The 12,417-nt window shown below is 40.8% G+C and overlaps 1 protein-coding gene across 2 annotated transcripts in view; it reads right to left on the minus strand.

Moving 5' to 3' along the window:
* Positions 1-444: 444 nt before the first annotated feature.
* The window catches only part of LOC112257310 (YTH domain-containing protein 1-like), a 37,808-nt gene continuing 25,835 nt past the window's right edge, over positions 445-12,417 (minus strand). Inside the window, exons 10-15 of one of the 2 annotated variants that reach the window (XM_042326388.1) lie at positions 11,317-11,414; positions 7,179-7,215; positions 6,789-6,831; positions 6,346-6,411; positions 2,856-3,074; positions 445-1,409 (exon numbers count right to left, since the gene is read on the minus strand). In XM_042326388.1, coding sequence (XP_042182322.1) covers positions 1,200-1,409; positions 2,856-3,074; positions 6,346-6,411; positions 6,789-6,831; positions 7,179-7,215; positions 11,317-11,414 — 673 coding nt within the window. In that variant the 3' untranslated portion in view covers positions 445-1,199. The remainder of the gene's footprint in view (positions 1,410-2,855; positions 3,075-6,345; positions 6,412-6,788; positions 6,832-7,178; positions 7,216-11,316; positions 11,415-12,417) is intronic. The other variant, XM_042326390.1, reaches the window with a different exon arrangement.

Raw genomic sequence — 12,417 nt, forward strand, 5'->3', positions numbered from 1 at the left:
CAACGCGCTTAACCGCTAGGCTTTCTGCACCGGGTCACTTTACACTCTTACAGGTGTCTGTAATAAATTAAAATAGATGTTTTACAAATGGTGAGGGAGTGCCAAGATGGCGGTACGGTGACTTCGACACAGCGCCCCCTATCAGTATATATACGAACGACACAGCGCCCCCTATCAGTATATATACAAACGACACAGCGCCCCTATCAGTATACAAACGACACAGCGCCCCCTTATCAGTATATATACAAACGACACAGCGCCCCCTTATCAGTATATATACGGACACAGCGCCCCCAGTATATCAGTATCAGTATATATACGAACGACACAGCGCCCCCTATCAGTATATATATATACGAACGACACAGCGCCCCCTATCAGTATATATACGAACAACACAGCGCCCCCTATCAGTATATATACGAAGCATTGATTACGATGTTCAACGTGATGCAAAGCGTTTTATTATTTATTATACTTCAACACGCAAAGGTGTTATGACTGGTTTTATAAAGGTTTGAATGCCTTAAAAATATACTCAGTTCTGAGTAAAAACAGTTTCTGTAAAGTGAATCAATCCAGACCAGTCTTTTACTTATCAACTGACGACAGTAGTAAAATACACAGTATTTTTGTTGTACAAAACAGACCTTCAAAACATACTCCCCCCCCCCCCAAGCAAACATTCTCTCATCGCCTTACAGCACTGATTAGAGTCTGGATTTAAACTTCAGAAAATCAAGATCTAGACAGACAATATTGCTTTTTGCTTCTGGACCGGTTAAAAAAAACTAGAAAAAAAAATGCAACGGCTTGAAACTAAAAAGACAAGGTAACTAAAGGGACTTACTACAACAGATTCAGTACAACTCAATTATACCCCTTTAAGTAGCAACATCTTAATGTGAACCAGGTACAATTATGAACAACATAAAAAGAGAACGTGGCATGAAAAACATCTAAAAAGTCATTACTGTCTGTCTGGGTCTAAGGAAGAAACAAATACAAACCACTTTCTCCTGGTATTACCTTTGTTCAGTTACACTGCATCTATGATACACATGAGCGGATGACTTGACAACATAAAGTTAAAAAAAACAAGAGTACACAATCACTTAAAAAGACAGCTTATTTATAAAAAGGAAACGCGGTAAAATAAACTACTGCAGGACTTGCTGTTTGATTTTAGTCCCTGATTATCTCCTGTAGTGCCCCCTCTCCTTCTCCTTCTCCCTGTCCCTGATCCTGTCTCTCTCCCGGTCGCGTCCACGTTCTCGGTCCCGGCGGGCATCTCTGGGCCGTTCTCGCTCCCTTTGCCTGTCTCGTTCCCGTGGACGGCTGCGGCGACTGGTCACCACGGCCTGGGTCCGTCTCAGGAAGTCATCCACGCGCATATCATAGTCATGCTGCAGAGGGAGAGAGATGTCACTAGTTAATGTCCAGAGGGGGGAAGTTTAACACATTGACGTGAACATTTGATATGTGAATGGGTAGGCTGGGCACTGGACACCTATCAAGTACGAGCTCAGTGAAGCAAACTCATAACACCTGTATTGTAACTCAATGAAACATTTCCACAGTTTCGTCGTATGGCAACACAAATGTTCACTACAAAAGACAAGGGAACACTGGCTCCAAACAAGGTGCATGAGGAGTAAACTGAAGTGACGAAGATATCCAGCCACTCAGTGGAAGTTGATAAAAGCTCTTCTTTATATTGATAAAAAAACTAAAGTAATAAATTCAGCCCTTAACTTCTTGGATATAGGGGGCGCTCTTTTAATTTATGGATAAAAAAACGTGCCCGTTTTAAGCGCAATATTTTGTCACGAAAAGATGCTCGACTATGCATATAATTGGCAGCTTTGGAAATAAAACACTAACGTTTCCAAAACTGCAAAGATATTATCTGTGAGTGCCACAGAACTCATGCTACAGGCGAAACCAAGATGAAACTTCAACCAGGAAAACGGGCAGAATTTTTGAGGCTCTGTTTTCCATTGTCTCCTTATATGGCTGTGAATGCACCGGGAATGAGCCTGCCCTTTCTATCGTTTCTCCAAGGTGTCTGCAGCATTGTGACGTATTTGTAGGCATATCATTGGAAAATTGGCCATAAGAGACTACATTTACCAGGGGTCCGCCCGGTGTCCTTTGTCTAAATTGGTGCGTAATCTACAAGCTGCACGCAGTCATCCAGTGATTGAGAGGAGAGAGGAGGCTTTCAACGAACGATATATCATGAAGAGATATGTGAAAAACACCTTGAGGATAGATTCTAAACAACGTTTACCATGTTTCAGTCGATATTATGAAGTTAATTTGGAAAAAAGTTCTGCGTTTTGATGACTGATTTTTTGTTTTTTTTGTTAGCCAAACGTGACGCACCAAACGGAGCGATTTCTCCTAAACAAATAATCTTTCAGGAAAAACTGAGCATTTGCTATCTAACTGAGTCTCCTCATTGAAAACATCTTAAGTTCTTCAAAGGTAAATAATTTTATTTGAATGATTTTCTGTTTTTTGTGAAAATGTTGCCTGCTGATGCTAACGCTAAATGCTACGCTAGCTATCAATACTGTTACACAAATGCTTGTTTTGCTATGGTTGAGAAGCATATTTTGAAAATCTTAGATGACAGTGTTGTTAACAAAAGGCTAAGCTTGAGAGCTAGCATATTAATTTCATGGTAATGAGCTTGAGGCTGTATTCACGATCCCGGATGGCTCGACGCAAGAAGTTAAGTCTTCATTTGTAATTTTCTGTTGCGTTTTTAAATCAACATCCACTGCCCTCCATGTCCTCTTTTAAAACAAGTAATCACATCAGAGCAGACAGAAATAAGCGTTTACCACACTGGAGCTATAGGAGCGGACAAGTCTCTTCTCTCTGAAGCGGGCGTCGTGTGGTACAGGTTCTCTGAAGCGGGCGTCGTGTGGTACAGGTTCTCTGAAGCGGGCGTCGTGTGGTACAGGGTGTTGCCCAGCATAGGGTGGGTGTGACTGGGGAGGAGGAGGATGGTGCTGGTAGAACGGGTGGTGAGGTTGCTGCTCCATCCCAGGGTACTGTGCCTACAGACGAAAAGGAGCACCTTATTAGATTTATACAATTAATGGATGAACAGGTCAGTGGAGAAAAAGTCCCCTGAATGGCAGGTTGATAAAGTGGTCAGTGTGATGCAGATAAACTATTCACCCCCAAAAAATATTTTAAAAAGGTAGGAGCAGATCAGCCTGTTATATTACAGAAGGTCGCATACGGCAACCTGTTTCGACCAATCAGGTCTTTCGTTTAGCTGCATTTTTCTCTTTTGATCAATCAAACCATAGAGATGTAGATATATGAAACTAGATAGAGATGTATCAACACTAAATATATATATACACACACACACACACACAGCAGTATGTGGACACCCCTTCAAAAATGAGTGGATTGGACTACTTCAGCCACGCCCGTTGCTGACAGGTTTATACAGTACAGACACTGATCTGAAACAAGCAGCTGAAACACTGCTATGTCCAAGTCTAAAACCGGATTGGTGCACATTACGAATAGAGGAAGTGAAAAAAAAAAGAAAAGTTATTAGGTATCAGTTGGCCAGAGATTCTAAAACTTTGGAAAAGGCAAGATAACTACCGTCCAAATTCCAAATAAACGAAGTCAGAAGGATCTCCTCCTTTTATGTAGGGGAAAGACATATTTTAGGAATATCACCAGAAACAAATCGTCAAGTAAAAAAAAAAATATATATATATATAGCTCAGATGTTCTCCAGTAACTGGAGCAGAACGTGAATCAGCTCCTATGGTTTTATACTGCAGTTAGAAGGAATCAAGTGAATCAGCTCCTATGGTTTTATACTGCATTTAGAAGGAATCAAGTGAATCAGCTCCCGTGGTTTTATACTGCAGTTAGAAGGAATCAAGTGAATCAGCTCCTATGGATTTAATTAACATCAATCTGTACCAAAGCACTTAGACATCAAGTGGTTGAAGTGAAAATAAAATGTGAGTCTGTGCATCATTCTGTCCAATCTGTTCTTAGGTGACTAAAGGTCTCCCTCTAGTGGAATGAGATGAATTTCCAGAGAATATCATTTCAAACAGGTGGCCTGCTGAAGCAAAAATGGTTATTAAAAGCACCACAAAATGTCAATTTTGTCTGGTATGGGACCAGAGGCAGTCAAATATTTGACCACTTTCCAGAAATTGTCTGGATTACCCCCACTCTCTAATATACAATTCAAGGAATATGTTAATCTGGTTTTTAAATCAGGGATGAACATCTATTTCTCAAATGCCCGAAAGGCTGCCAATCAGATGTAGAATCAGTCCGTCTAGTCTTAACCCAAGATATATTTCGTTCCTGTAATTTCTCAGGCAAGTCATGCGTAATCCGAGGATTAAATCAGTCTTTTACCCATATCTTTTTGTACGGTGCATGTTTATCTGCAACATAGTTAGACGGGGAAATAAAACAATTAAGGGCCTGATCCGAGTCAGTGACATTCGACAACCACCCCAGCTCAGACAAAAAAAATGTGGCTCATTAACTTCTTGGTGACAGGGGGCAGTATCTTCACGTCCGGATGAAATGCCCAAATTCAACTGCCTGCTACTCATCGCCAGAAGATAAAATATGCATATTATTATTAGATTTGGATAGAAAACACTGACGTTTCTAAAACTGTTTTAATCATGTCTGTGAGTATAACATAACTTATTTGGCAGGCGAAACCCCGATGACAAACCATTCAGATTTTGTTTTTTTGAGGTCACTCTTTTCAATGTTTTTCATTGGGAATCCAGATTTCTAAGGGACTTTCTTGCAGTTCCTACCGCTTCCACTGGATGTCAACAGTCTTTAGAAATTGGTTGAGGTTTTTCCTTTGTGTAATGAAGAAGTACGGCCATCTTGAACGAGGGTAACTCAAGTGTAGTTTGTTAGAGGAGCGTGACCAGAAAGCTACAGTTTGTTTTCCTCCTGTAATGAACACAGATCATCCAGTCTTCAATTTTATCGATTATTTACATAAAAAAAATACCTAAAGTTGTATTACAAAAGTAGTTTGAAATGTTTTGGCAAAGTTTACTGGTAACTTTTGAGATATTTTGTCATCACTTTGCGCAAGTTGGAACCGGTGTTTTTCTGGATCAAACTCGCCAAATAAATGGACATTTTGGATATATATGGACCGGATTAATCGATCAAAAGGACCATTTGTGACGTTTATGGGACATATTGGAGTGCCAACAAAAGAAGCTCGTCAAAGGTAAGGCATGAATTATATTTTTAATTTCTGCATTTTGTGTTGCGCCTGCAGTGTTGAAATATGGTTTCTCTCTTTTGTTTATGGAGGTGCTATCCTCAGATAATAGCAACGTTTGCTTTCGCCGAAAAGCCTTTTTGAAACCTGACATGTTGGCTGGATTCATAACAGGTGTAGCTTTAATTTGGTATCTTACATGTGTGATTTCATGAAAGTTTGATTTTTATAGTAATTTATTTGAATTTGGCGCTCTGCATTTTCACTGGCTTTTGGCCAGGTGGGACGCTACCGTCCCTACATATCCAGAGAAGATAAAATTCCTACAATGTCTCTTTGTAATAACGCGCAAGTGAGATTTAGTAAGTTTAACACAGGAAACGGGACAATGGTTACTGAACTCGTTGGCAAATACCCCATTGGCTATAAACTTACGAGGGGCATTTGTTAGAATAATATGTAAATAGTAGATTTTTCAGGGTGAAAAGCTGGGGCGAGTTGCTTTAATTCTCAGCACAGTTTGATCTAGCACAGTACAAATATCTTTCATACCATCAGATACTGGCATCAACCAATCTAGATGAAGATCACCCGCTATCATTCAGATTGAGCATATTTAGACATCAGGTCAATTTACTGAAAGCACATAATGAAGGCAAGAGGGAGATTGATATTTTATTTGACCCTTATTTTAATTTTTTTTAAGTTGACTGAGAACACATTCTCATTTATAGCAACACGGGAGAGGGGGATGAATAAGCCAATTGTAAATTGCGGATAATTAGGTGACCGTGATGATATGAGGGACACCCCTACTCTTATTCGGGGACCAATCAGGACCATCCCTGCTTAGCTTCAGAAGTAAGCCTGCAGTGGGATGCACAGTGGTATGCTGCTGACCAGGATGGTATGATAAATTCCCACTAGCATCAGATGGACATTTTTTACCAAGTCCCACATTTAGGACTAGACATACAAATTGCTTAGGGACAATGACCGATTCTAGAACATTTAGCATCTACTGTAGATTCTAGAACATGTAACATGTACATTCTAAATCATTTTTAACATACCATTCCTTGCCAAGGAGTAGGCTGCCCAATGGTGTGGTGGAACTCTCTCATGTAATCATTGTAGGACTGTGGATCAAATGAACCACATCATGTTACTATCAATAGGACTGGGGATCAAATTACCCACATGTTACTATCAATAGGACTGGGGATCAAATTAACCACATCAAATTAACCACATCATGTTACTATCAATAGGACTGGGGATCAAATGACCCACATCATGTTACTATCAATATAACTGGGGATCAAATTAACCACATTACTATCAATAGGACTGGGCATCATATTAACCACACCATGTTACTATCAATAGGACTGGGCATCATATTAACCACACCATGTTACTATCAATAGGACTGGGCATCAAATGAACCACATGTTAATATCAATGACAGTTTAATATATAACTGAAATCAATAGCAGGGTGCCCCTGAACTCACCCCATTGAGAAAAACATCTCTCCTCACTCCAGTGGGGAACCGCCTTGGGGAAAAAATGGACTGATTATTGGTTGGGGGAGGGCAAGGGGCTGGGAATGATTGGTGGAGAGAGGAAGGGCAAGGAAATGATTGGTGGAAAGAAGACGACTTGGGAATGATTGGTGGAGAGGAACCACCACGCCCTAAAATCGACCACTTGTCACTTGTGGAGCACTAAGAGGACTGGGTTGATGGAAGCAATATGGTACCAGCTTTGTCTTGCCCTGATAGGCCAGGTGAAAGGTTTACTGTATTGCTTATCCCCTACCCAATCCTCTCCAAGCTACACACGCGCCTATGGGCTAGGGTTTAGATTTGGGGTCAAAGGTGAGTCTGTTGTGAGGTACTTACCGGTCAACTGGCGGGTTGCGAGGGTCCAGTGTAAAGCCTGTGCGAAGAGAGAGAAGCTGATTCACTGACTGGCGAGTATGTCCCGATGTCACACCTCTCTGTCTACAAAGATACACTAGCTCTGGTTTAATAAACCTTTGGTCCTGATATAGTCAGTCACCAGTAGATATACTAGCTCTGGTTTCCTAAACCTTTGGTCCTGATATAGTCAGTCACCAGAAGTCAATACGATCTTGAATCAGTACGTATGAACACATACTTCAAAGAATACATAATATACTACTTAACATTGTGTGATATAAAACCATACTCTGATTAATAACAATACCATCCCAAATAGTGGAAAACATTACAATACCAAATACCATAGTATCATATGCAATTCAGACAGCAGTCACATGTACCCATAGTAACCCATAGTTGTAACAGTACAGTTTCATGTACCCATAGTTGTAACAGTAGACATTCAGACAGCAGTCAGTCACATGTATCCATAGTAACCCATAGTTGTAACAGTAGACAGTCACATGTACCCATAGTAACCCATAGTTGTAACAGTAGACAGTTACATGTACCCATAGTAACCCATAGTTGTAACAGTAGACAATCGTTCATCTGGATTCAACCTTTTGTCCATATGGTTGCATGAATGGATCCACTGAGCTTTCATTTGAAACTCCACGTAGTTTTCAAGACCACATTATATCGTTCAGATCCTGTTACCAATAAAAGGACAAGACAGACCAACACCAACGTTGGCCATGCGCAGCAGGTGGCCGTCCAATCACCTCTGACCGCAGAACGTCGGCCATCATTTTCTGTTTATTTCCCGTGGCCACATTTATCAAGGTGTCGCGCGCACACACAAATACTCCAAACCTTGTGCGCACCAGCTGTCCAAAGCTCGGTATTTATACATTTGGACTTTGACGGCAAATCACAAAACAGGTGTTTGACGCACCCGGGATTATAATAATGGCAGGCCATAAAAACACATATAAACATCAATCTATGGATCTCAGAGCCTAAACCAAGGTAGGCCATAGAAACATCAATCTAATGGTTTGAACAGAATCATTGAAAAATACAACATTCTGCCCACAGCTCTACAGAAATGTCATCAAAATTTGTCATTGCACTTTCTTATCTGAACGATCATGGCCGGCCCGTCCTTGGACACTGTGCTATCTAACCTCCAAACGAGCTTCAATGCCATTCAACACTCCTTCCGTGGCCTCCAACTGCTCTTAAACGCTAGTAAAACCAAATGCATGCTTTTCAACCGTACCCTGCCTGCACCCGCACGCCTGACCAGCATCACCACCCTGGATGGTTCCGACCTTGAATATGTGGACATCTATAAGTACCTAGGTGTCTGGCTAGACTGTAAACTCTCCTTCCAGACTCATATCAAACATCTCCAATCGAGAATCAATCAGTCGGCTTTCTATTCCGCAACAAAGCCTCCTTCACTCACGCCGCCAAACTTACCCTAGTAAAACTGACTATCCTACCGATCCTCAACTTCGGCGATGTCATCTACAAAATTGCTTCCAACACTCTACTCAGCAAACTGGATGCAGTTTATCACAGTGCCATCCGTTTTATCACTAAAGCACCATATACCACCCACCACTGCGACTTGTATGCTCTAGTCGGCTGGCCCTCGCTACATATTCGTCGCCAGACCCACTGGCTCCAGGTCATCTACAAGTCCATGCTAGGTAAAGCTCCGCCTTATCTCAGTTCACTGGTCACGATGGCAACAGCCATCCGTAGCACACGCTCCAGCAGGTGTATCTCACTGATCATCCCTAAAGCCAACACCTCATTTGGCCGCCTTTCGTTCCAGTTCTCTGCTGCCTCTTGACTGGAACGAATTGCAAAAAATTATATATATATATATATAAAATACAAAATAAATAAATTTTGAAATAAATAAAATTTAAAAATAAATTTAAAAAAAAAAATAAAAATAAAAAAATCGCTGAAGTTGGTGAGAAGTCTCTTACTTCAAACATCTGCTGAGCAGTTAACCGATCGCTGTAGCTGTACATAGTCTATCGGTAAATAGCCCACCCATTTTTACCTACCTCATCCCCATACTGTTTTTATTTATTTACTTTTCTGCTCTTTTGCACACCAATATCTCTACCTGTACATGACCATCTGATCATTTATCACTCCAGTGTTAATCTGCTAAATTGTAATTACTCGCCTACCTCCTCATGCCTTTTGCACACAATGTATATAGACTCTTTTTTTTCTACTGTGTTATTGACTTGTTAATTGTTTACTCCATGTGTAACTCTGTGTTGTCTGTTCACACTGCTATGCTTTATCTTGGCCAGGTCGCAGTTGTAAATGAGAACTTGTTCTCAACTAGCCTACCTGGTTAAATAAAGGTGTTCTCTACTGGCCTACCTGGTTAAATAAAGGTGTTCTCAACTGGCCTACCTGGTTAAATAAAGGTGTTCTCTACTGGCCTACCTGGTTAAATAAAGGTGTTCTCTACTGGCCTACCTGGTTAAATAAAGGTGTTCTCTACTGGCCTACCTGGTTAATATAAAGGTGTTCTCAACTAGCCTACCTGGTTAAATAAAGGTGTTCTCAACTAGCCTACCTGGTTAAATAAAGGTGTTCTCAACTAGCCTACCTGGTTAATATAAAGGTGTTCTCAACTAGCCTACCTGGTTAATATAAAGGTGTTCTCAACTAGCCTACCTGGTTAATATAAAGGTGTTCTCAACTAGCCTACCTGGTTAATATAAAGGTGTTCTCAACTAGCCTACCTGGTTAATATAAAGGTGTTCTCAACTAGCCTACCTGGTTAAATAAAGGTGTTCTCAACTAGCCTACCTGGTTAAATAAAGGTGAAATAAAATTAAAATAAATGGCCCCCTTCCAACATCTACAAACCATACAGCAAATGAGGCCGTTTTTGTTACCACAGAGGGTGAACGGAGGGTGTTTTTGTTACCACAGAGGGTGTTTTTGTTACCACAGAGGGTGTTTTTGTTACCACAGAGGGTGTTTTTGTTACCACAGAGGGTGTTTTTGTTACCACAGAGGGTGTTTTTGTTACCACAGAGGGTGTTTTTGTTACCACAGAGGGTGTTTTTGTTACCACAGTATGTGGAGAGTTTCAGGCAGGGGTTGTGGTGCTCGTTCACACCCTTACAGATATAATATGGCTCTGAATTATCAATGAAAACATGATTTTATTTATTTATGTTGTGTGCGACAGTTAAATAAATCCCAATAATTTACGTACAGCATAATTTAGTAATGAATGTAGGAATGTTTGATAAATGACTCCACTTTTCAGCACCATGGTTTGTTCCTAACAGATCTACTGCTCATGACTGACCATCGGGTTGGCATTTCCTGTCCTTATAATAAACAACATACTGTACCCAATACAATAAGTAGTTATGTGCCCAAATGGTGGGCAGGCGCAGGTCAAAAATAGTGCACTATATAGGGAATAGGGTTCCATAGGGCTCTGGTCTAAAGTAGTGCACTATATAGGGAATAGGGTTCTGTTCTAAAGTAGTGCACTATATATAGGGAATAGGGTTCTGGTCTAAAGTAGTGCACTATATATAGGGAATAGGGTTCTGGTCTAAAATAGTGCACTATATATAGGGAATAGGGTTCTGGTCTAAAATAGTGCACTATATAGGGAATAGGGTTCCATAGGGCTCTGGTCTAAAATAGTGCACTATATAGGGAATAGGGTTCCATAGGGCTCTGGTCTAAAGTAGTGCACTATATAGGGAATAGGGTTCCATAGGGCTCTGGTCTAAAGTAGTGCACTATATATAGGGAATAGGGTTCTGTTCTAAAGTAGTGCACTATATATAGGGAATAGGGTTCTGGTCTAAAATAGTGCACTATATATAGGGAATAGGGTTCTGGTCTAAAAATAGTGCACTATATATAGGGAATAGGGTTCTGGTCTAAAATAGTGCACTATATATAGGGAATAGGGTTCTGGTCTAAAATAGTGCACTATATAGGGAATAGGGTTCCATAGGGCTCTGGTCTAAAGTAGTGCACTATATAGGGAATAGGGTGACATTAGGGACATAGATCATTTTCATACTGTACCAATTCATATGGTAGTAATAGTAACCTGGTCTCTGTGGGAACTCTGCTGGATAATCAATCCTCGGCCGTTTCCTGTTGAGAATGGCATTTTCCTCTGGCCGACCCCTACATGAATTAGGCAAACAATTGAGACAAGGAAACACAAGATAAAGCACAACATCCCAGTAGCCCTATAACAGATACAGTACAACATCCCAGTAGCCCTTTAACATCATAGATACAGTACAACATCCCAGTAGCCCTAATCATAGATACAGTACAACATCCCAGTAGCCCTATAAACAGATACAGCACAACATCCCAGTAGCCCTATAAACAGATACAGCACAACATCCCAGTAGCCCTATAACAGATACAGTACAACATCCCAGTAGCCCTATAACAGATACAGTACAACATCCCAGTAGCCCTATAACAGATACAGATAACATCCTAGTAGCCCTACAAGATACATCCATCCCAGTAGCCCTATAACAGATACAGTACAACATCCCAGTAGCCCTATAACAGATAGAGTACAACATCCCAGTAGCCCTTTAACATCATAGATACAGTACAACATCCCAGTAGCCCTAATCATAGATACAGTACAACATCCCAGTAGCCCTAATCATAGATACAGTACAACATCCCAGTAGCCCTATAAACAGATACAGCACAACATCCCAGTAGCCCTATAAACAGATACAGCACAACATCCTAGTAGCCCTATAACAGATACAGTACAACATCCCAGTAGCCCTATAACAGATACAGTACAACATCCCAGTAGCCCTAATCATAGATACAGTACAACATCCCAGTAGCCCTATAAACAGATACAGCACAACATCCCAGTAGCCCTATAAACAGATACAGCACAACATCCCAGTAGCCCTATAACAGATACAGTACAACATCCCAGTAGCCCTATAACAGATACAGTACAACATCCCAGTAGCCCTATAACAGATACAGCACAACATCCCAGTAGCCCTATAACAGATACAGTACAACATCCCAGTAGCCCTATAACAGATACAGCACAACATCCCAGTAGCCCTATAACAGATACAGCACAACATCCCAGTAGCCCTATAACAGATACAGCACAACATCCCAGTAGCCCTATAACAGATACAGCACA

This window comes from Oncorhynchus tshawytscha, linkage group LG09 (genome assembly GCF_018296145.1).
Source record: "Oncorhynchus tshawytscha isolate Ot180627B linkage group LG09, Otsh_v2.0, whole genome shotgun sequence".
Classification (NCBI taxonomy): Eukaryota; Metazoa; Chordata; class Actinopteri; order Salmoniformes; family Salmonidae; genus Oncorhynchus; species Oncorhynchus tshawytscha.